This window comes from Heteronotia binoei, chromosome 15 (assembly GCF_032191835.1).
Source record: "Heteronotia binoei isolate CCM8104 ecotype False Entrance Well chromosome 15, APGP_CSIRO_Hbin_v1, whole genome shotgun sequence".
NCBI lineage: Eukaryota > Metazoa > Chordata > Lepidosauria > Squamata > Gekkonidae > Heteronotia > Heteronotia binoei.
This window is the reverse complement of record NC_083237.1, coordinates 31,263,373-31,285,078: the sequence shown is the minus strand read 5'-3', so window position 1 is coordinate 31,285,078 and position 21,706 is coordinate 31,263,373. Positions and strand designations below refer to the sequence as shown.

General features: G+C 46.4%; 1 protein-coding gene across 1 annotated transcript; it reads right to left on the bottom strand.

The window, feature by feature from the left end:
* Window positions 1-240: 240 nt before the first annotated feature.
* Window positions 241-20,190, bottom strand: LOC132584786 (serine protease 33-like). Its single transcript, XM_060256709.1, has 6 exons — window positions 20,080-20,190; window positions 18,103-18,129; window positions 14,607-14,772; window positions 13,114-13,391; window positions 10,236-10,417; window positions 241-852 (listed from the first exon to the last, which is right to left on the bottom strand). Exons 1-6 carry the CDS (start codon window positions 20,129-20,131, stop codon window positions 595-597), a joined length of 963 nt encoding a protein of 320 aa, XP_060112692.1. The 5' UTR covers window positions 20,132-20,190; the 3' UTR covers window positions 241-594.
* Between the last annotated feature and the right edge of the window lie 1,516 nt (window positions 20,191-21,706).

The window sequence follows — 21,706 nt, the reverse complement described above, 5'->3', positions numbered from 1 at the left end:
AGTGGACAATGCTGACTATGATGGACCAAGGGTCTGATTCAGTATAAGGCAGCTTCATGTGTGTTCGTGTGTGTGTGTTTGAACCATGGCATCTCCAGCTAAGGTAGCAAGTTATGGGAAAGAGGGGAGAACCAAGCAAAGCAGACAGACCCAAGCAAAGCAGTCTGAGACAGTATTGGGTAAGTAGGCCAATGACTTGGCTTCATATATGTTTACAGCAGTTTGTCTACAGATAATAACTTCTTTCATTTTGGCTGTTGTTGTGTGTGTGTTTTAATTATTCTTTCTTTTGGCCTTGCCTTATTCTGGATAGTTCCTTCTCTGATGTGTTAACTGCACTTCTTTTTCCACAATCCCAGTTTCTCCTCATGTTTCCATTTCCACACATTTCTTTTGGATGAGACGTCATGGCTACTTGTCTATTACATAAGCAGGTGTAAAGACAGATCTTTCCAACATGGCAGAGCTCTTGTAAATGTCCTCTACTTAAAAGCATAACCTACACGGCATCCATCCACTCCAAGCTCTCAGTCCAGTCCCGCCTAGTGAAGCAGGGCAGCCATTTTGGAGTGTCATGGAAATGGCTGAGACAGTTCATGAAATGCTATTGGTCAAGGTCATAAGAAGGAGGAGGAGAACCACAAATAGAGCAGAATTGGCATTCGGGAGATGGGCTCCACTATTAGTCTTTGTGTTCTGGGCTACAGATTGTCGAATCCAGTCCATGTATGAAGTCACCCGGGTGTAGACGCCGGGCCGGTTGGCCTCCGAGCAGCTAAACCCAAAGCTCACCACTCCAGCCAGGAACCAAGTGCCATTCAGTTTGCAGGCCAGGGGTCCCCCGGAGTCGCCCTGGAAAGAGAGAAATAAGAAAAGATGGGGCATGGTTATATTTGTGTAAAAACACAGGAAAGAGCTCACACCCCAGTCAACAAAGTATCCCCCCTCCAAGTCTAGACATAGAGTAGGGAGCCTGGTTACAGTGTATTAATTCTAAGAGGAGCACACTCATAGTATGCTCAGAGGTGCTTCCTTCTTTAACCAGGAAAGATGCAAAACCACTTATCTCTCTAGGGCCACATGATAGGGGGTACTGTACACATGTCCTCCCCATTCATATATAACCATAACTCAACATCTGCAGGATAAAATTAGGCAAGTTTCTGCTCCATGGAACTTACAAGGAAAGAAAATATCTACAGCCATCCCAGTTATATGTGCAAAGAGTGCGTTTCCAAGGGAGACAGGGTCTGTGACAAAGGCTTTACAGAAAGAGGGGCATCACATCAGGATTCTGGGAGGCAGTTCCCATATAAGGGGCAGCAAGGGGGGAAATGCACTGGTATCACTTTCCTTTTGGCTTACTACGCTGTCCTCCTTTACCCTGATATAGTCACAGCTGACAAAAAGGGAGGGCAAAGGGAACAAAATTCCAGGACACTTGGTCACCCGGGAATCCCATGAAGCTGAGCATTGCTATGATTACTTTGTATACAATATTTGGTGTGAGCTGGGTGGTTTGGGGGAGTGGGGGGGAGACAGAGGGAATATTTGCCTAAGGGCCCCTGGTGGCTCTCACGTATCCTGAATAGGAGACATTTGTTTTGTGGCCAGACTCAATTACATAATTCAGAGGAGGGAGCTACAGCATCTCACTCCTCAGCAGGAGTGCTTGTTGGCTGGATCTGGCCCCTTCACAGCTAGAGATTCCATCTGGTGCCAATACCAGGCTGCAGTGTTCCCTCTAAACTGAGTTAGCGTGAGCTAGCTCACAGATGTTTAGCCTTCAGCTCTCACATTTTTGTCTTAGCTCAGGAAGGATGACCCCAGAGCACAATAATTTATGCAGCAGCTCACAACTTTAATACCAGTAGCTCACAAAGTAGTGAGGGCTTGTTTAGAAGGAGTTAAGCCCATCAGCATTTTATTTAATCAGCAGACGGAGGCTGGAGTAATGACTTCTGTCTTCTTACCTCAGATTTTGCTACCATTGCCCCCAGGGTCATTTGTTACACCTTCTAGATATGAAGAAATTCGTCATCCACCTCCTAAACTACCAGATGGCCCAGATACAGAAAATCAAGGCCAAACTCAAGTAGTTTTTCCAATTATTCGAGGAGCCCCAGGTGGGGGAGGAGCCTTAGCTGCTCTTGGCAGATATGACTCACTAACATTCCGGACTCTGAAAGAGCTGCAGAGATCAGTACGGGACTATGGGATTCAGGCACCTTATACCACAGCTGTACAGCAGGTGGCGCTGACGGATAGAGCACTTTCTCAAATAGCTGCACTGGTCATTGCAGCATGGAAAAGATCCCGTCTTGTTCAGAACAGCCTTGCTATGGAACAGCAGCAGGGAAATGAAATGACGGGCCATCCCCAGGCCCAGGAACTATGGGAGTGGCCAAAAGGGTGTCGTCCCTCGGGTCAATGAGCCCTCTACACCAATATCAGGGGAGGTCTCTGCCATACCTGTTGTTATTAATGAAGCAGTTTTATTTAATTCCATCCCATCAGGATATTTGGGACTTGTCCTGCCAATTTTGATTTCTCCTAATTGGAGAGTGATTCCAGGAGTGTTTGCCTTTTCATGTTCATCATATGTCACCTTGCATGTATGGGCTTCTGCAGATGCAGTGATACCAGAAGGCCTGAGGGTGGCGTCTATTCTATTAATGCCAACCTTATAAAAGGCATGTTAAATTCAGGGGCAGAAGTTATTGTTATTGCAGAAAAAGACTGGCTGGAAGTGAAATTGCAAGTCACCATGTGGATTTTTTAGTAAAAGTATTACAAGAATATGGTCTGATAATTGCCCCAGAAAAGATTCAACGTCAAAATCCTTATGTGTATTTAGGGCACAAGTTTTCCACAGCTTCATCAATTCTAATGCTTCCACAATTACAGCTCCCAAAGACATTAACATTGGTCCAATTATAAAGTATATTGGGAAACATTATTTGGGCTAAGCCGTTCCTAGCTTTGACAACCGTGGAATTGTCACCTTTGTTTTTGGCACTTGCTGGACATTCATCTCCTGCAGAAAAGATTGAGGTGACCCAAGAGATGAAGTCTACCTTTGAAGAAATTGCTACCACATACTCCTTCAAAGAACTTGTATCCGTGGGTTACAGCAATCTCTGACTTGTTTTTTAAATCCAGAAATAGTACAATCCAGTTGACAGGAAAAGATATTAATGTTGTTTATTTTCCCTTTTCACAGGATGAGATACATCGGTTGTTGCAGACCACACCAGAGTTCTAGATAGCTTGCAGGATTTTTTTTTCCCAGATGGGTCTCCAACTAGAGAGTAGTCACTTGGTAGAAGCCAGATGGGGTGTGGGAAGTGAAATTTACCAATTTACAGTCATCAGCCCAGCAAGCAGAATTGGCTGCTGTAATTTTAGCATTTCAGTTGTTTGAAAATAATGATTTTACCCTTGTAGTAGATACTTAGTATGTGTTCAGACTAATGATGTGTCTCCATTTATTGACAAAGAGTTGTATGAAATGTTTTGTCAGTTGCAGTTTTTATTACAGCTGGAAAAAGCTCATTTGACCTTCAAATCGCTATTGTATTGCCAGACGGAAGGAAAAAGGAGTTCCCACAGCAGATGTCCCTACCGTTGTGGCTAAAGTGCTTTATGCTTTAAATTTGTGTTTATTCCCCATAACAGGGTCTTATATCCCTGTTGAGCTTCATTTTAGGTCAGAAGAACAACTGCCTCGACCACTTGTCACCTATAGGAAGCTTCCTGATCCTGAATAGAAAGGTCCTGTCCCCTGATCACCTGAGGAAGAGGATATGTTGCAGTAGCATTAAAGAAAGGACCTCTATGGATTCCCCCAACGTGGCAGGGCGTTCTATGGATCCCTGCTCGATGTGTCAGACCATGACGTAGAAAATTTGTGTAACCTCGATGCTAGGAGTGACAGTTGGGGTGGGAAATGTAATTCTGAAATGAAAGACAAACGTGGAAACTACTGAAAATTATAGTTATGGTTTGAAAGATGGTGTATTTTTATTTGTAAAAATAGTGCTTATAAGGTTTTGCCTTTCTATTAGAGGAATCAATGTACTTTAATTGCTCTTGGTCCTTATGACATTTATACTGTTAAGCATTCTGATATTATGGTATCATATAATCCTCACTCACACACATATATGTATAAGTGAGCACTGAGTAAGCTACAGATAGTATTATTGGATATTGTAAGTTTTTATTCTTACTATGATATTTGCTAGTAAGGACTTGAAATGGTTAATCATTTCTAAAAATATTGAATATTGTACTAATGCTTTAAAAATAGCTATTGATGCTTTGCTAATGGAAATGCATTTTGTAATGAATACTGTTTTTTAGAATTGTCTTGGTGTAGGTTTTCTATTTTTACAGAATGGGGTTTTATATCCTTTTTTAAGTCAATTTTGTTTTTATATAACTGAATCAAGGGTTATATAGGAAGCCATAGTTAAAATATAATCCTGGTTTCCTAATTAGGAGTAGTTGGGAAATTTTGTAATAGTAGTGATTATTTTTATTTATTTTATTTATTTTATTTATTTGGGATTTATATCCCGCCCTTCCCACGAATGGCTCAGGGCGGCTTCCAACAATTAATCAGACTTAAAATTAAACAATTTCAAATATAAAACAGTTAAATAGTTAAACAGTTAAAACATTAAAACAGAGTAATTCAGTTTCCTGTGAACAGATGGCTGGCCAGTTTCCTCAAGTTGTTATCCTAGCTAAATGTAGGCTAGGTATAGGCTAGCCGGAAGAGGATCGTCTTACAGGCCCTGCGGAACTGCGCCAAGTCCCGCAGGGCCCTCACCTCTTCCGGCAGCTGATTCCACCATACGGGGGCCATAACGGAGAAAGCCCTTTCCCTGGTGGCTTTCAGACGGGCTTCTTTTGGCCCGGGGATAGTGAGGAGATTTTGTGTTCCTGACCTCAGTGCTCTCTGGGGAACATGTGGGGAGAGACGGTCCTTCAGGTAGGCAGGTCCCAGGCCATATAGGGCTTTAAAGGTAATAACCAGCACCTTGTACCGGACTCGGTATATCACTGGAAGCCAGTGCAGAGTCCGGAGACCCGGCTGGATGTGTTCCCACTTTGGGCGACCCAATAACAGCCGGGCCGCGGCATTCTGCACCAGCTGCAGTTTCCGGGTCCGAGACAAGGGCAGCCCCATGTAGAGGGCGTTGCAGTAGTCCAACCTTGAGGTGACCGTAGCATGGATCACTGTTGCTAGGTCGTCGCGCTCCAGAAAGGGGGCCAGCTGCCTTGCCCGTCTAAGATGAAAAAATGCGGACTTGGCAGCGGCTGCTATCTGAGCCTCCATCTTTAAAGAAGGCTCCAATAGCACCCCCAAGCTCCTGACCCTGTCCGCCGCCTTAAGCGGCGCACCATCAAAAGCCGGCAGGGGGATCCCCCTCCCCGGGCCGCGGCGGCCCAAGCAAAGGACCTCTGTCTTCGTAGGATTTAACTTCAGCCCACTCAGTCTGAGCCACTCAGCCACGGCCCGTAGTGCCTGGTCAAGATTTTCCAGGGTGCAGACAGGCTGGCCATCCATCAGTAGATAGAGCTGGGTGTCATCAGCATACTGGTGACACCCCAACCCATACCTTCGGGCAATCTGGGCAAGAGGCCACATGTAGATGTTAAATAACATCGGGGAAAGAACCGCCCCTTGGGGCACACCACAATCAAGTGAGCGCCTCCGAGACAGCTCCCCCCCAATTGCGACCCTTTGTCCCCGACCTTCTAGGAAAGAGGAAAGCCACTGTAAGGCCAACCCCTGAATCCCTGCGTCGGCGAGGCGGCACGTCAGTAGCCGATGGTCGACCGTGTCGAACGCCGCCGACAGGTCTAACAACATCAGCACCGCCGAGCCACCCCGATCCAGATGCCGTTGAAGGTCATCCACTAAGGCAACCAACACTGTCTCCATCCTGTGTCCCGGGCGAAAGCCAGACTGAAATGGGTCGAGGACGGAAGTGTCATCCAGGAAGGTCTGTAACTGCTTCGCCACTGCCCTCTCAATAAGTTTACCCAGAAAGGGCAAATTTGAAACCGGCCGATAGTGTGTCAATTGGGCCGGATCTAGAGATGGCTTTTTTAAGAGGGGTCGGACCACAGCCTCTTTAAGTGGCGTTGGAAAGTGCCCTTCCGTTAGGGATCTATTTATGATATCCCGCACGGGATATCTAAGGTCCCCCTGGCAAGATTTAATAAGCCAGGAAGGGCATGGGTCTAATTTACAAGTTGTTGGGCGAGCAGATACAAGAATCCTGTCAACTTCCTCCAGACTGAGGGGGTCAAAGCCATCCAGTATATAATCCGAGGACAGGCTCGGGGCCTCAGGTTCGCTAACTGTCTCCAAACTGGCAGGGGGGTCGGGGCGGAGTGATGCGACTTTATCCGCAAAAAATTTCGCAAAAGCCTCACAGCCTATTTCCAATTCAGTAGAATTTAACCTGCCTTGCGGCAGCGTAGTAAGTCCTCTAATTACGTCAAATAATTGTGCCGGGCGCGAAGTTGCGGATGCAATCTTAGCCGCAAAGAATGCTCTCTTTGCGGATTTGATTGCCATCTCATAGGCCTTCAAACTCTCTCTCTAAGATGCTCGGGTCACTTCGTCTCGAGTACGCCGCCATTGCCTCTCTAGTCGTCTGAGCCCCCGCTTTTGTTGCCGCAGCTCCCGGTTAAACCAGGGCGACGGTTTCGGGCGGGGGCGCAGAGGGCACCTGGGTGCGATCTCCTCGATGGTCCTGGAGAGCCCATTGTTCCAGGACTCTACCAGACTATCCAGGGAATCACCAGTGGGCCAGGTATCCCGTAGAGCCGTTAGGAACCGTTCCGGGTCCATCAGGCTCCGCGGGTGAGCTAAAATACGCTCTCCGCCTAAACGGGTTTTGGGTAATACCTCCATACGGGCCTTGAGGGCAAAGTGATCTGACCATGGCACTGCTTCCATAGCAATATCAGTCACTGATATTCCGGCCGCAAAGACCAGGTATGATATTCATATTACTAATAGCTTGGTTTATATTCAATGTATTCTTTTATTAATCAATGTATTTAGATTATGTAGTTAATGTTCTCCTTTAGCCCTAATAGTTGACAAAATAAATAAAAAGAGGAAATGTGGGGATTTAGTTTAAGTGCAGAGAAGGTGCAGTAATGTAGATTTAAGTGCAGAGAAGACGTTAAGAGCAGAGAGAGAGAAAAGTGCGTGGACAGAATGTTTTGCAGACAAACTTGATTTATGGTACCAGAGAAACATGCTGGTTTGAGAGATTTGCGCAGGTGTAATTTGTGGTCACGTTGACCTGATACGGTGGATAATTGGCTGGAGCAAGTGGAATGTTATGAGGTCATGAAATAAATAAAAAGCGGCCATCGGTATTGCGCAGCAGAATAAAGAGTTTTATGAATTATGAGAAGCTGCTAGCAACTCTGATGAACTTTAGAAATTGATCCAGGCGCCTCCCTGTGTGTGTCTCTCTGTGTGTGTGTGTGTTTTCCTTGTGGTGTAAATCTTACTTTTCTCACCGGTGCGTGGGCTGGACCTACGACAGAATTTTTGCTCACAAGGCTCTGCAGCATAGAGGGAACACTGCGGCTCTTCTCCGGGAATCTTCAAATCTCTTGTTAACTGTTAATCTGTATGGGCCATACATTCCCCTCTCCCCACAATTATGCACTGAATGTGGATCAATACTGATGAGTTACAATACTTTTTTTCACATGGCTCCTTTCAAGGTGTGGAGAACTACTTTTTAATGAAGCCATCTGTCCAGAAGCATCTGAGAGCATGCCCACCTTTCTTGCAGTCTCTTCCTCCACTAAGTGTGTTGCCAGCAGTTATAGTTTCCTCAGAAACCTCACTCTTATCTTATATGTTTCCTTCATGAGAGGCTCTGCTGACCTTGAGAAAGAGCAAGAGACAGCCTACTCTCCTGTCACTTAAGAACATAAGAAGAGCCCTGCTGAATCAGGCCAATAGTCCATTTAGTCCAGCATCCAGTCTCACACAGTAGCCAACCAGTTTCTTTGAATGGCCAACAACAGGACATAGAGACTAAGGCCATCCCTAATGTTGCCTCTTGGCTCTGGGATTTCTCTAAATGTGGGCATACTGCTCAGTCACCATGGACAGTACCCATTGATAGACTTAGGCCGACTCCCCACTAGCCTTGTCCCAGCCTCATGCTCCTCTTCTCCGTGGGGCTTCCATCTAATTTTGCACAAGCTGCCGCAAGGCTGCAACTCGCTTCACTTCTTTCCCACGGCAAGCAGAAGCCGGTTTTCAGAAGAACTTGCTTGCCACAGGAAAGAGGCGGAGCAAGTCGCAGTCTTGCAGCATCTTGTGCAAAATCAGATGGAAGTCTGATGGAAGAAGAGCCTGAGACCGGGACAAGGCTAGTGGGGAATCAGTTTTATTCTCCAAGAATCTATTTAACCCCCTTTTAAAGCTGTTTATTCTTCTGGCCATCACAACATCCTCTGGCAGCAAATTCCACATTTTAATCATTTTCTGTGTAAAGTAGTATTTCCCTTTGTCCATCCTGAACCTACTGCCCATCAGCTTCATTGGATGTCCTCAAGTTCTAGACTTTTAGGAGAGGGAGAAAAAGTTCTCTCTGTCAACTCTCTCCAGCCCATGCATAATTTTATAAACCTCTATCATGTCCTCCCTTAATTCTCACCTTTCTAAACTGAAAAATTCCAGAAAATGCCTCTCCTCACAGAGAATGTGCTCCAACACCTTAGAAACTCAAGTCACACCTTACCGAGGGCAGCACAGAAACTTCCCCCTCTTTCATAACTGCCTCCCCATCTGGTCAAGGTCCACCTAAGGAGCCACACCTTCAAGAAACATCTCATCAACTCCTGCCTTCAGTACTACAATCAAAATTTCCTCCCTCCTACTAGCAGTCAGCTGTAATGGGAGCCAACTTCCAGCCAGATGTTATATGGCTGGTCGGGGCATGTGGAAGAACATCATGTCTATGGTATTTGCCTCATGCCTTGAGGAGGCTATTACTCAAAATAAGACTTTCTGCTTCAACTGATGTGCCACCTGGGAAAGGTGGCATGATGCCCAGGAAAGGTGATCCAGGAGCACACAGGGAAGATGGCCCCCAGGTGGGGAATGCAGGCAAGGCATGGTCAGACACAGCTGATCCTGGCAGCATGGGAGGACTGGCATGGCCGCACACAGAGAGGTCAACATTTGGAAGGCTTGGGGACCTGGCACACATTTTATTAATCTCTTTATAGGCCACATGCCAGGCTCCTGTAGGAAAACAAAGACTAATGGTAAAGCAATCTGAGGTATAAACCCTCCCTCTTTTCTTTGTCAGGCCCATTAGCTTTAAATTACTGTTCCAAGCTTTGAATACAGAATTCAAAAACCATCCTCTTTTATGTTAAGCTAGAAACCTTCCATGCACCCAGAAGCAGCCATTTCCTTTCCTTATTTACAGCAAGCATCTTTTTCATGAAATCCCATCTGTTCTTAAATTAAGACCCCAACAAAGGTCACAACTAACAGTATTTAATGACCAACAGGTAAAGAAACAAGACACCTTTGCCACAAAGTAGGCTGTTTGCCGTCTGCTATCCGACAAGGCAAGAGTTGAACAGAGGTGTTTGGCCACTGCCTGCCTCTGCAAAGCATCACCCAACTTTCTTGGTGATTTCCAAGTACTAATCAGTGCTGACCAGGGGTCGTTTTGTAGAAAAAGGTGCCAGAGCTTATTAGCACAACTCATTTGCATATGCCACACACCCCTGACATCACTGGAAAGTGTGCTAAATCATATCAGCTCAGCATCTACCTTAAAATGCTTCTTGAATTATAATTGTCATACTAAAACCTTACTCCCATCATACTTTTAAAATTACTTTCTCCTATGTGGGCACAGTGGCATGATGAAGATTTCTGTCTACTTGATATATTTTGGTTATTTTCCCATTTTTTGTGGGGGGAAATATTAGAAAGTTTGTCAAATCTTAAGGGTTCAGCAAAAGAGTTCACAGGGTGTTTGAGCCATGGAGCCCAGAAGCAAGCATTTTTGGGATGGAGGGTAAGAAAGAAAGAGCACAATAAAATTTAGAGGTTCTGGAGCTCCACTCCTGTGAGCTCCTGCCCAAAATGAGGCCTGGCGCTGACCTTTCTCAGGCCAGCCTGGGCCATTCAGATCAGAGCCCAGAGATCTTACCTGGCAAGAATCCTTCTTTCCTTCTGGGAACCCAGCACAGATCATGTCTTTGTGGATCAACTTGTAGCCTTCCGGCACATCCTCTGTGTCAGAGAAAGTATTGTTGTGGTACATATGGTCGCACTCCTCAACGCCTAGGATCGGCACCTCCAGTTCCTGCAGAGTCCGAGTGACAAAGGGGGCTGGGAAAGGGGAAGAAAACTGAGACTGGACTCAAATTGGAGAGATAGATTCGATATTTCTTCTCATGCTAACCCTCTGTGGGACTTTGAGAGCGCAAGCCTAAGCAGAATTATAATCTTCTGGCTTCACTGAAGTCTTACAAGGATGTAACTCTGCTTAAGACTGCATTGTCGATGCAAGGAAAAGGTATATCTTCACAAGGGAAGGAGCTAGAGACTAACTTTAAAAAAAAAAAAAGAACCTGGGAATTCAGAGAACCTGCTACACCTGTTACTACAACAGTAATAACTAATAATTATCATATGACACTATGTGTAGAATAGCCAGGAAATCCTAAGATCATCTGGCAGCCAGAAGTTCTAGCACTTTTAGCATTATGCACCACTAGGCGGCGAGCTAGACTTATTTTTAAGGCAAGAAACATTTCAGAGGTAGTTCGCCATTGCCTGCCTCTGCATCACGCCCCTGGTATTCCTTGAAGACTGCCCTTCCAAATAGTAACCAGGGCCAACCCTGCTTAAGTACTGAGATCTGACGGGATCAGGTTAGCCTGAGCTATCCAGGGCAGAGTGCTGCAACAGTATACTGACATAATGATATTGTAGTGCCATTTTTTAAAATGCAAAAGGGGAAGGGGTCTCCCCTGCTGGGAGACTGGAGCAGGGAAACCCACCATGTGCACACCCCATTGCTGCTGTGCTGTATCTGCAGCTGCACCAGCATGGAGAAGCCACCAAATCCTGCCCCTGTTTGGAAGATCCTCTTGAGTAACAGATGATCAAAGAATCCAGAAGTCACATTTCCCCAGGGTCACAGCATGCTATTTCAGTATGCTATATTGCTCCATGCCCCCACCCGTGAAGAACAGAATGCTGCACTGAGAAAACCTATACAAATATGCTTGTTTTGCATAGAGGATAGAGAAGAAGAAGAAGATATTGGATTTATATCCTACCCTCCACTCCGAATCTCAGAGTTTCAAAGTGGCTCACAATCTCCTTTACCTTCCTCCCCCACAACAGACACCCTTTGAGGTGGGTGGGGCTGAGAGGACTCTCACAGCAGCTGCCCTTTCAAGGACAGCCTCTGCCAGAGCTCGGCTGACCCAAGGCCATTTCAGCAGCTGCAAGTGGAGGAGTGGGGAATCAAACCCGGTTCTCCCAGACACTTAACCACTACACTAAACTGGCTCTCAAAGACAGAATTCAGCAAGCAGGGAGATGGTAGTTCAGTGATTAAAAACACAGTGGAAGTCACTGGTTCAGATCTCATCTCAGCCAGAAGTTCCCTAGGTGGCCATAAGCAAGTCACTTTTGCTCCACCCCCTCTCTGCAACACTGCTACACTGCCCTGCCTTATAAGGCTGGGATAATGTAGGCAAGGAGCTTTGAAGACTGAACATTCTAATAAAAATTTTTAGCAGCAGTTGCAGCCCCCAGCTATCGCTGTCCCTGGTTCTCTGTGGAACCAGGGAGGGGAGAGGGGGTACAGGAGGGCATCTCTCTCACTGCTTTCCTACACCCAGTTCCTCTTCCAAACATCTGTCTGAAGCTGCCTAATATTAAGCAAGAAACTAATATAGTGTTCTGTTTTTCTGTCATTCCCAGCCATTCCTTCTCCGTACTTTCATCCCTTATCCCTCCATCTAATAATAATAATAATAATACTTTTTATTTGTATCCCGCCCTCCCCGCCAGGGCAGGCTCAGGGCGGCTCACAACATGAATATAATATACAATAAAACCATACATAGTAAATACAATTACAATTATAAAATCAGCGTTAATAATAATAATAATAATAACAACTTTCATCTCCACCCCGCCCTCCCCGCCCAGGCGGCCCAGGGTGGCCAACAACAACCCACACACCAACACAATCAACAAAACTTCAAATTTAACAGCCAAAACCAAACACACACACAAAAAAAAAATTCTCCCCTCTCCACTTCGCCTTAATCCACTAGAGTTGCCAACTCTGAATTATGAAATTCCTGGAGATTTGGGGGGCAGAGATGAGGAAAGTCAGGCTTTGGGAAGAGGAGGTACCTCAGCAGGGTATAATGCCATAGGGTCTACCTCTAAAGCAGCAAATTTCTCCGGCAAGTCTAGGATTGCCAGGTCCAATTCAAGAAATATCTGGGGACTTTGGGGATGGAGCCAGGAGACATTGGGGTGAAGCCATGAGTAAGATTGTGATAAGCATAGCTGAACTCCAAAGTGAGTTCTGGCCATCACTTTTAAAGGGACTGCATACCTTTTAAACGTCTTCCCTCCATTTGGAAATAATGAAGGATGGGACACCTTCTTTGGGGGCTCATAGAATTGGACCCCCTGGTTCAATCTTTTTGAAACTTGGAGAGTGATTTGAGGAGAGACACTGGATGCTACGCTGTAAATTTGGTGTCTCTACCTCAAAAAACAGCCCCCCGAGAGACCCAGATACCCGCAGATAAATTTTCCATTATACCCTATGGGAATCAATCTCCATAGGGAATAATGGAGTGCCCAGCAGACATTTCCCTCCTCTCCCCACTTTCTGATAACCCTGAAGTGGGGGAAGGCCTTCAAACCTCGATATTGGCAACCCTAAGTAAGTCTGGAGATCAGTTGTAATTCTGGGAGATCTCCAAGCACCTCTGGAAGGCTGGCAACTCCCATAAAGCCATACAAGGCCTAGCCAAGTTCTTTCTTACCTTCTGGGTAGAGGTTGCCCCAGCCAGTGACCCAGCATGACATTCCAACGGGGAAGGGGTCCGGAGCTGAATTACCAGGCAGGCAGATGGGCAGGATGGTCCGAGTGAAATGGATGGGCTCTTCCAGCTGTAAGAGGGCGATGTCAGCACTCAGCCCATCTCCAGCATAATACGGATGCACAATGATTTTGCTGACACCAGAGGAGATCATGCTGGGCAAAGGTTTAGGAAGCTCATACTCTCCCAGGTGCACTCGGTACTGGTCTGGGTCCAGTGGTCTGGAAGGGAGGGATGAAAAGAACAGTTAGCGTCTTCTGCTGTGTCCGAACCAGAGGTGGAATTCTAGCAGGAGCTCCTTTGCATATTAGGCCACACACCTCTGATGTAGCCAATCCTCCAACAGCTTACAAAAAAGAGCCTTGTAAGCTCTTGGAGGATTGGCTAGATCAAGGGGTATGGCCTAATATGCAAAGGAGCTCCTGCTAGAATTCCACCCCTAGTCCGAGCTGCTATTCAGCCTCAGAGTTCATTAGGAGGTTGTTAGAGCACACTCTCAGCTAACACAAGTGGTCATTCTATCTCCACAAAGGCAAGAGTATTTTATTTGTTTGTTTGACTTGATGAATCCCCCCGCCCTGTCCCAGCCAGTGCTGGGGTCCAGGTGATGGACAACAGTAATGAAAAATACATACATTAAACCAATAAAACCAGTTAACTAAAAACAGATTCCAAACCCCGATGACATCTTATTAAAATGCTACTATTTCAGTTTTCTGCTCACTGCATCAGGGGGGCAAGGGTAAAAATCTGTGCCCTGATGCCTACTAATGTTGTTGTTCAGTTGCACAGTCGAGTCCGACTCTTTGAGACCTCATGGACCAAGTCACGCCAGGCCCTCCTGTCTTCCATCATCCTCCAAAGTCTGCTCAAATTCATGTTTGTTACATCAGTAACGCTGTCCAGCCATCTCATCTTTTGCCGTCCCCTTCTTCTTTTGCCTTCTGTCTTTCCCAGCATCAGGATCTTCTCCAGTAAGTGCTCCCTTCTCATTTGGTGGCCAAAGTATTTGAGCTTCAGCATCTGACCTTCCAAGGAACAGTCAGGGTTGATTTCACTTAGGACTGACTGATTGGATCTTCTTGCAGTCCAAGGGACTCTCAAGATTCTTCTCCAGCACCACAGCTCGCTACTATTAGCAACTCATATTTTTAAAGAAAATTGATTGTTCTATACATGTCATACACATTCTCTTGATTGGCAATCCAGATCAATAGTCCGAAGCTGTGCCAATTCTTACTCAGACGCCCTCATTTCAAGTTCAGAAACAAACTATTTTCATCACAGCTCCCAGGGGGATACCGTTCTAACCCTGACGCTGCAGAACTGGTCCAGGCCCAGGGTTGATTTTCTACCGAGCCTCCCACAGGACACTGCCATCTCTCGGTCTTGGTCTCCCCCTAGTGGTGCAAGCGAGGGAACGCCTCTTTTCTTACCCTTCAAAGCAGTGGGCAGCCGTCACCACCCACAGGGACGAGACGAGGCTTCCGCCGCAAATGTGCAGCCGGTTGTTTCGTATGCTGACTTGCCAGGGCCATTCCCCTTCCTCCGCCTTCTCGCCCCCAACGATGCGAGGGGAAGACACTTTGGGCCGGCCACAAACTGTCCAGAGACAAGAGAGACGTGGGATCAGGGGAGAGGACAATACGGTTGCCAAGTCCAATTCAAGAAATATCTGGGGACTTTGGGGGTGGATCCAGGAGACGTTGGGGTTGGATCCAGAAGACTTTGGGGGTGGACCCAGGAGCAAGGTTGTGACAAGCATAATTGAACTCCAAAGGGAGTTCTGGCCATCACATTTAGAGGGATTGCACACCTTTTAAATGCCTTCCTTCCATTGGAAATCATGAAGGATAGGGGCACCTTCTTTGGGGGCTCATAGAATTGGACCCCTTGGTTCAATATTTTTGAAACTTTGAGGGTCTTTTGAGGAGAGGCATTGGATGCTATGCTCCAAATTTGGTGCATCTACCTCAAAAAACAGCCCCCCAGAGCCCCAGATACCCACGGATCAATTCTCCATTATTCCCTATGGGAATAGGTCTCCATAGGAAATAATGAGTGTCCAGCAGACATTTTCCTCTCCTCCCCCCTCTGCTTTCCAATGACCCTGAAGCAAGGGGAGGGCCTCCAAACGGGGGGGGGGTCCCCTGCCCCCACCTGGGGATTGGAAATCCTAGAGGGCAAAGTTAAGGTGAGCGTTCTTCCACAGCAAATGCAATAGAAGCCGCAGAGTGCCTGAGGCCAAATATTTTTATCTTCAGTGGACAAATGGCCACTGTTAAAGGATATGCCAAGAAAAGAAAAAAACTAAAAAGCAAAGAGATTTTGAGAAGCTGTAGGACTGCAAAAGTTAGAAGCTCGGGGGTGGGGGGGGACACAAAGCATGGACAGAAAGAAAAAAAATGAAAGAACACGAGAAATGATGAAGAACACGAGAAATGATGAAGAACAGGAAAAATGAGAAAGAAAGAAAGAAAGAAAGAAAGAAAGAAAGAAAGAAAGAAAGAAAGAAAGAAAGAAAGAAAGAAAGAAAGAAAGAAAGAAAGAAAGAAAGAAAAAGAAAGGAAGGAAGGAAGGAAGGAAGGAAGGAAGGAAGGAAGGAAGGAAGGAAGGAAGGAAGGAAGGAAGGAAGGAAGGAAATTTTTAACGTTCAATTTCAAAATGTAGTTAGAATAATTTGACTGGATATCCACTGTTTAGATTTTGACATTCTCAAGCTAGATTTTCTTAAACATTAGTTTTTGATATCAAATCAGTTTTTTGGGGTTCACAGAGCAGATATGTGATGGATAGAAGTAGAAACAAAGAAATGGATGGAATTAAGGAGAAACAAACATGAGGAAATGAATCAGTGCATAATAAACAAAGCAAAATTGACATGTTGATGAGAATAAATGTGACAGAGGTGTGTGTATAGCGATGAACAATGCAAATGGAAGCTGTACCCACAAGGAAAATCCACAGGTTGGCCTATTCCCAGAATATGCCCTGGTAGGCTTCCGGTCCCTGCAAACAGGACATCAACAAAATGTCTGCAGGGGACTTCTGTGTACAGCTGACAAAGAACCACCTTACAATAGTAGCCTCTCTGTTTTAAGCAGGAACTTCAAAAGCACACTTATAGCCACATGTTTCCAGGTGTTGCTCTGGAGTTTCTGCCAGGGCTTGCTCCAGAGAGCCTCTTCCAGGAATTACGTAAGGCAGTTTTGGTTTTGGCCCAGTCTTCATGTTTCCCATTTTCCTGCCAGCCCCAGTTGATGTCCTGAATCTGAAGGGCAGGGCGGATCACAAATGGGAACAATTAACTAATTAAAAATAATATATGGTTGTGATGAGCAGACAAGAGAGCCAGCTGTGGATGCAGGTAGATGGGCGTGGTTGCCACGCGCTCATGGTGAGGAATGCGCATTCTAATGAAAGAAGGGTGTGCAGAGGAACAGACAGGTAAATGATAGGTTTACAGATGGATAGAAGAGGAGCTTACAGGGAGAGATACATCATGGAGTGCTCCAGCCCAGAAGTACTTTGGAATATGCTCATTGTGTCTTCCAGGCCATAAACAGTATCCACAAACATCCCCACCTCTTGCAGTTGCTCTTGCAGCAAGAAGTCTTGCCCTTGTACGAGAATCAGTTTTATGTACATGTGGGCGCATGGAGTCTTTTCCTCCCCTTTATCTCTGTACTTCCTGTTCATGTTTTGCACTAAAACATGAAACGCACATATGACATGCTGTGTGGTATAGTGGTCAAAGTTTCAGCCTTGGATCTGGGAGACCCAGATTTGTGTCCCAGAAGGGGAGAAGGATGTTGTAAGCTGCTTTGAACAGGGAAGAATCATAAAATCACAGAGTTGGAAGGGACCCCATGGTCATCTAGTCCAACCCGTTGCACAATGCAAGAACTTCACAACTACCTCCCCTTACGTTCACAGGACCAGCATCGCTGTCAGATGGCCATCATATATGCCAACTTTCAAATTGTTAAAGTTAGTTTGTACCAAAAGTATTTTGATAATTTTTTTTAAAAAAAGAGAGAGAAGGAAAGAGAGTAAGAGCTGGACAAAAACAGGGACTTGGGCATTTAAGAATATCCCTGTGACTACCTGGAGATAGAACTAATTTTCTACATACCCTACCCCCTGCAGCAGAATTGGAATTACAGGGACCATGGAATACCCACTAAGGATGCCAACCACCAGGTGTGACCTGGGGACCCCTTGGCCATTAACAATTAGGCCAAGTAGACACTGGTCTATGGGCCCCCATGTCTTTAGGAGCTCCAGGCTGGCTTTTCCTCCCATTTCCCCCCCTGCTTGCAGCCCTCCCAGCTTGCACGAGTAGCCAGCAACTGAGCTGCTCTTTGCCCGACTTGCCCAGTATGGCTGCTGCTGCTAGCGTCGCCAAGTTTGCCTCTCCCCTGCAGCTTAGTAATAGGGGTTCTAGGAAGGTGCCTGCAGGCTGCAGTGGGGGCCATGGGTGGTGAGACAGATCTGAGACTGAGATCATTTGCAAGGGGCATCCCAAGATTTCGACTGTCTAGGAGCCTCCTAAGGGTTTAATCCAGCACTGCCCCTTGGAATTAACCGCTCATCTGCAGACTGCAGAGATCAGTTTCCCTGGAGAAAATGGATGCTTTGGAGAGTAGACTCAATAGCGGTGTGCCCCACTGAGGTCCCTGTCCTCCCTCAGCTCTGTTCCCAAATTTCCAGGAGTTTCCCAGCCTGGAGCTGGCCACCCTACCCCTCCATCCCCCACCAGTGGCCAGGGGGGACCTGGTAACCCTCATACCCACCAGGTGGCCCCTTCAGCTACTGCTTTTAGAAGTCTTTGGGGACATGATTTGGCTATGATTCATTCAAGGTTCCTCTCCCCTCCTGTTTCCCCGCTTATGGCATTATTAGGGTACCTTCCCAGCTATCTTTTCTCACCTCTTTGAGACGAACTGTTTTCAGCACCTGCAAGAGGAAAGAAAAAGGAGTCAGAAAAGCAAATGGGAAGACTGGGAGGGCCTTTGAAAGATATAGATGGAGTGGGATTTGTTCTGTGATAGTCCACCAAGCACAGTCTGTAAGAAGCCTACTGAAATTCCAACTCTGGCCTACAGTGACATGCTGCCAAATCTGAGATAGGACAGGCCAGGCCACTCGTAGCCTCAGAGGAATGCCAAAGAGAGATTTCTCATCCAGCGCGGCAACAGATCCATCTCTGGGGCATTCTAATCAGCATCTCCAGTCTCCCAAGCATGGCATCCCAGAAACAAGAACAAAGCGGTAACTCGACCCTCCCGTGGGTTGTACAGAAGGAGACATTGTATTGGTCCAGCTGAAAATTTGCCAGGATGCAGGTTTCACACCCTGACTCAGAGAGTTAGCCCAAAACAGGCTTTGGGATAAACAGGAATAAATACAAATACAATCTGAAATGTAGTGCATTGCATGGACACCAATAGAGAAACCCCCCAGGCGTCACACTCTGTACCCCCACACAAAAATCCCAAATCACACATCTAAGAGAGTTAGAGTTGAGTTCTAGTCTCTCCTCTGCCACTGACTCCCTAGACGGACTTGGGCAATCCACTGTATTCGATCTTCAGACCCTTCCCCCTGAAATATGAAGTTCATAATAATAGCCTGCTTTGCAGGGTTGTTGTTAGGATTAGAAGATCACATGTGCAAACACTTTGAACAAGAAAGATTGAGCTAGATGAAATCATCCATGATCAGAATCTTTTGTGGTATTTTTTTTTAAGTTAGTTAGCAGCACCAAGCAGCTTTGACCCCTCTCCTCTGATGCTTTTTGCAAACTTCAAAATACCCCTGCAAAGCTGCAATTAGCTCTGTGGGCAGGAAAGGACAGGTTCAGGGTAGGGTTAAAGAGTTCTCTTGCGAGGCAACCTTTCCCCCAAGTTCAAAGCAGGAGCATGGATCGAGATTGGCCCTGGAGGTGCTGTTTAAGTTATTAAGTGTGATGATGATTAATACGAGCTGGCAGGGGCCCTAGGTGTTTACTAGATGCAAGACAGGCAGAAATCTCACAGGCAAAGCCTTCTGCACCAGGAGAAAAAATAATTGCAATGTACTTGCCAAGCAGCTGGGCACAGTTACCTAAACTGGGGGCGGGGGCAGGCTTTTAGTTGAAGCAGCAGACATCTAACATCATCCCAGCCCCTCCTGGTCAAACTGCCTACCAAACTGTTCTTCTACCAAAAAAACCCTGTTGTTGGCAGGGGTTTTTTTTTAATAACTTGGGAAGCCATGGATTAGGCCTTCTATTTTTAAAAACATTGAAACAGAGCCAGGATATTATGATATTTTCAGAATGTCATCTTAATTATTTGTTCTGGTTTTTAAATGATGGTGGGGTTTTTAGATTTTTGAGTTAATTTATTGTTATAAATGCCTGTTGTAACCCAACCTGAGCCCACTTGCGGGGAGAGCGGGCAAGAAATTAAATCAATAAAAATAATAAAATAAATAAGATGATGCCTGCCCAGGGATATCGTTCGGGCATGCTGTGTGCCATTTCTCTCCCTCCTCCAACCCGCTAGATTCCCACTTGCAACTATTGCCTTCACATGGAGTCCTGGGTCTGAATCATGAGGTTTTTTTCCTTTACCAAACTAGAAATGTTGCCCTGAGATGCTGAGGGGCTCTCTGACTTTTAGGGCCCTTGAAGTGACCCAGAACCCTCTCCAAGAATCCACCGGTCCTTGCTCCTAGACCTACCCATTTGCAACCAACTAAACTCCACTCCTCTCAGAAAAATCAGGATCTGCCCTAAGGCACAACAATATTCATTCGTAACACTACAAAGTACACCATCCTATCTTCTTCTTCTCCTGAGACAAGAGACCAGGGATTGTTCCCATCTTTCCAGGTGACCTCTCCAGCCTCCTGGTCACTCACCTGTCAGCAGCAGGACTAGCAAGATAATCTGGGAGCAGCAGAGAATCCGCATGGTCCAGCCAGGCCTAGGAGAGTCAGCTCCGGTGCCCCAGGAAAAAGAGACAGAAAGAGAGAGAGCATCAGTCGGAATGCTGAAGCCAAGCACCCTGTGGCAGGATTGGTGCCTGACAAAAAGGGAGCAGCCCTCTTGGCGTCACTAGGAATCCCAGAGCTGCCAAAAGGCTGAACCTGATCTGTGGGTATTGTCCTCCCCACCCCACCCCCAAGCACCCAGTGAGGCCAGCCAACCTGCCTCCTCTTCCCTCCTTGTCTTGGGGAAGCCAGCCTTCTCTGACCATCCCTGCCACCTTCTCTGGGCAAGGAAAAGAAGCCAGGGGGAGGAAAGAGCTGTAAACTGAGTTGCAAGATCCTCTGGGGAAGAGGGATGCTGATTGGTAAAGTGAACCAACGCATAGAGTTCCTGTATAGTTTCATCAGGGCCACTGCTGGAGGGAGGATGAACATCGGTGCACCACCGAGAGCCACCGTGCTTAAGAATTTTGCTTCTAAAAGGCTTTTAAAGGTGTGATTTGACTGTTACCATTTAAAGACCGAGAGTACTTTGGGGAGGGGGAGTTTAACATTACTGAGAAGAGCTGCCCCCCACAAAAAAAAAACTGGTGGTGGTCCAAACTCCACCTAGCTGATTTCATTCACTCCCCTCTGCCCCAGATTTTTCTTGGCACTGGGTGAATTTTTCAAGATCGCTATCGGTCTGACTAAGCTAAAGCAATCCAGAAGAAAAGGTCCCTTTATCTGTTATGAGTTTGAGCATGCAGGGCAGGGTGCTTAAAGGGGATGGGGAAAGGGGAAATTCAAGCAAAAATGGGCAGATTCTTTAATTTAGGGGCCAGATCCTCCAAGCCAAACTGCCTGGTGGAGCCAACTAACCCTGGCTATATGGGAGAGATGTTTTGGGGTCTGGGTTTTGTTTTGTTTTTTGCCACCATGTGACACAGAGTGTTGGACTGGATGAGCCACTGGCCTGATCCAACATGGCTTCTCATGTTCTTGTGTCAACCTCCTGGTGGGGCCTGGAGTTCTTCAGGAATTGACTGCTGTCCCGACTATAGAGATCAATTCTCCTGGAGAACATGCTGACTCTATGGCATCACTTCCCTGCTGAGCTCCCTTCCCAAACTCGACCTTCCCAAGACTTCACCCCCAAATCTCCAGGAATTTCAGGGCTCTCACCTCTGATTGGTAGTGACTGGTCTTACCCAGAATGCTCTGCCCTTGAGCCATGGCCACCTTGAAGGAGGAAAATGGCATTACTATTCCCTCCCAGCACTGACCCAACCACCTTCTGTTTCCACCACTGCTGATGACACTTAGTGCCCATGCCATCCTCTATTTCAGGGGTGGCCAACACTAGCTCTCCAGATGTTTTTTGCCTACAACTCCCATCAGCCCCAGTCATCAGCCATGCTGGGTGGGGCTGATGGGAGTTGTAGGCAAAAAACATCTGGAGAGCTACCATTGGCCACCCCTGCTGTACTTTGTACCAATAAATGATGCAGATAATATCAGTGCAACAACATCCAGTAGAAATAAACTAGTATTCCCTGTTTAGTGAACCTTGTGCTAA